This window comes from Nematolebias whitei, chromosome 23 (assembly GCF_014905685.2).
Source record: "Nematolebias whitei isolate Nwh7 chromosome 23, NemWhi1, whole genome shotgun sequence".
Classification (NCBI taxonomy): Eukaryota; Metazoa; Chordata; class Actinopteri; order Cyprinodontiformes; family Rivulidae; genus Nematolebias; species Nematolebias whitei.
Window position 1 is genome coordinate 243,137 of NC_056520.1, and position 1,425 is coordinate 244,561.

Sequence of the window (1,425 nt, forward strand, 5' to 3'; positions counted from 1 at the left end):
GTATCAGCTGCAGTTGATAGTACAGGTGTATCAGCTGCAGTTGATAGTACAGGTGTATCAGCTGCAGGTGATAGTACAGGTGTATCAGCTGCAGTTGATAGTACAGGTGTATCAGCTGCAGGTGTTACAGTATCAGCTGCAGGTGATAGTACAGGTGTGATAATAAAAACTGGCAAGGCAGCAAGCAAAATGCTCCTTTTACAGCTGTAATAATTGATGAAAACATTTAAATGATAAAAATATTCATTGATCTTTTACTTGATGATCATCAATCATGCAGTCAGAGTTTAGTTTTGCTGTTCAAGCTGATCGTGTTTTCACTCCTTCATCTTCATCCATTGTTTTGGGTTTTCCACCCACCAGAATCCTGAAGGTGCAGAACAAGCACATTGGTTTAGATGTCATGGTGCACTTTGTGTCTGAAGAACCCAAACAGAACCGTGTCTTACAACAAGCACCTGCAGGAGGCTGGAAAACCTGAAGGGAGTCTGGTTCTTTAACAGATGTTCTACAGGAAGTTCTTGTGTCCCCAGCAGATTTGAGTCTTTCTGTGTTTCAGGCTCTGGTTCTGTACCACTTTGCAGCGGAGCCTGGACATAATGAGCTGTCTGTCAGAGAAGGCGAGATGGTCACCATCATTGACCAGGTAACCTATCCTTAATCCAGGTACTCAGTACTCACACACATGCACAAAGTACCAGTACTAACACAGTACTGTCTGCTGCACAGACTGTAGGGGGAGGCTGGATTGCAGCTCAGAACCACAACGGACAAACTGGACTTGTACCTGAGGGGTATTTACAGGTGAGCAGCTCCTCTTTCCCTCATTTAGCCTTATGTTTTAGGTATTAACGATAAAGAGATCAAAGTACTTCCTCTTATGGGTTACTGTGTTTCAGATTGGAGGCGGAGACTCCTGGTCAGGGGGCGTGGCTTCCATCAGTAACTCTCAGGGATGGGACAGCCGAGCACCATCATGTCAAGGTATCACAAAAAGGTTTTAGGATTCTAAGCTGCATTGCATTTTTAGAATGATTTGTTCATTTAGCTTTGTAGAGATTTACTCGAGTGCTGTAGGAATGTGTGTGTGGAGGTAAATGAGGGCATAGATTGTGTTGTAAAGACCTTTAAGTATCTTGATTAGATAGAAAAGTGCTGAAGTTGGGTCTAAAGTCCTTTTGAACAGGTGAGACAGGAACTAAACCTTTTTCCAAAGTTGGTTGGTCGGCTGGTTCTCTCATGAGAACTTACCAGACAAGTAAAGGTTGAATCATGTCATCTGGACTTCGTTTTTTTTGTTAAAAAAGAAACGTTTCGCCCCTCATCCAAGAGGCTTCGTCAGTCTGAGGCCTAGCCATCTGGTATTACCCAGAAGCCACCCTGACTCTTGTGTTTCAAGCCTGCCTCAGATACCCCTGAAGTCTG

General features: G+C 43.8%; 1 protein-coding gene across 2 annotated transcripts in view; it reads left to right on the forward strand.

The window, feature by feature from the left end:
• Positions 1 to 1,425, forward strand: part of LOC119428808 (sorting nexin-9) — a 21,551-nt gene that overhangs the window by 369 nt on the left and 19,757 nt on the right. For both annotated transcript variants that reach the window (XM_037696495.1, XM_037696494.1), the window contains exons 2-4: positions 560 to 646; positions 730 to 804; positions 900 to 984. In XM_037696495.1, the coding sequence (XP_037552423.1) occupies positions 560 to 646; positions 730 to 804; positions 900 to 984 (247 nt within the window). The remainder of the gene's footprint in view (positions 1 to 559; positions 647 to 729; positions 805 to 899; positions 985 to 1,425) is intronic.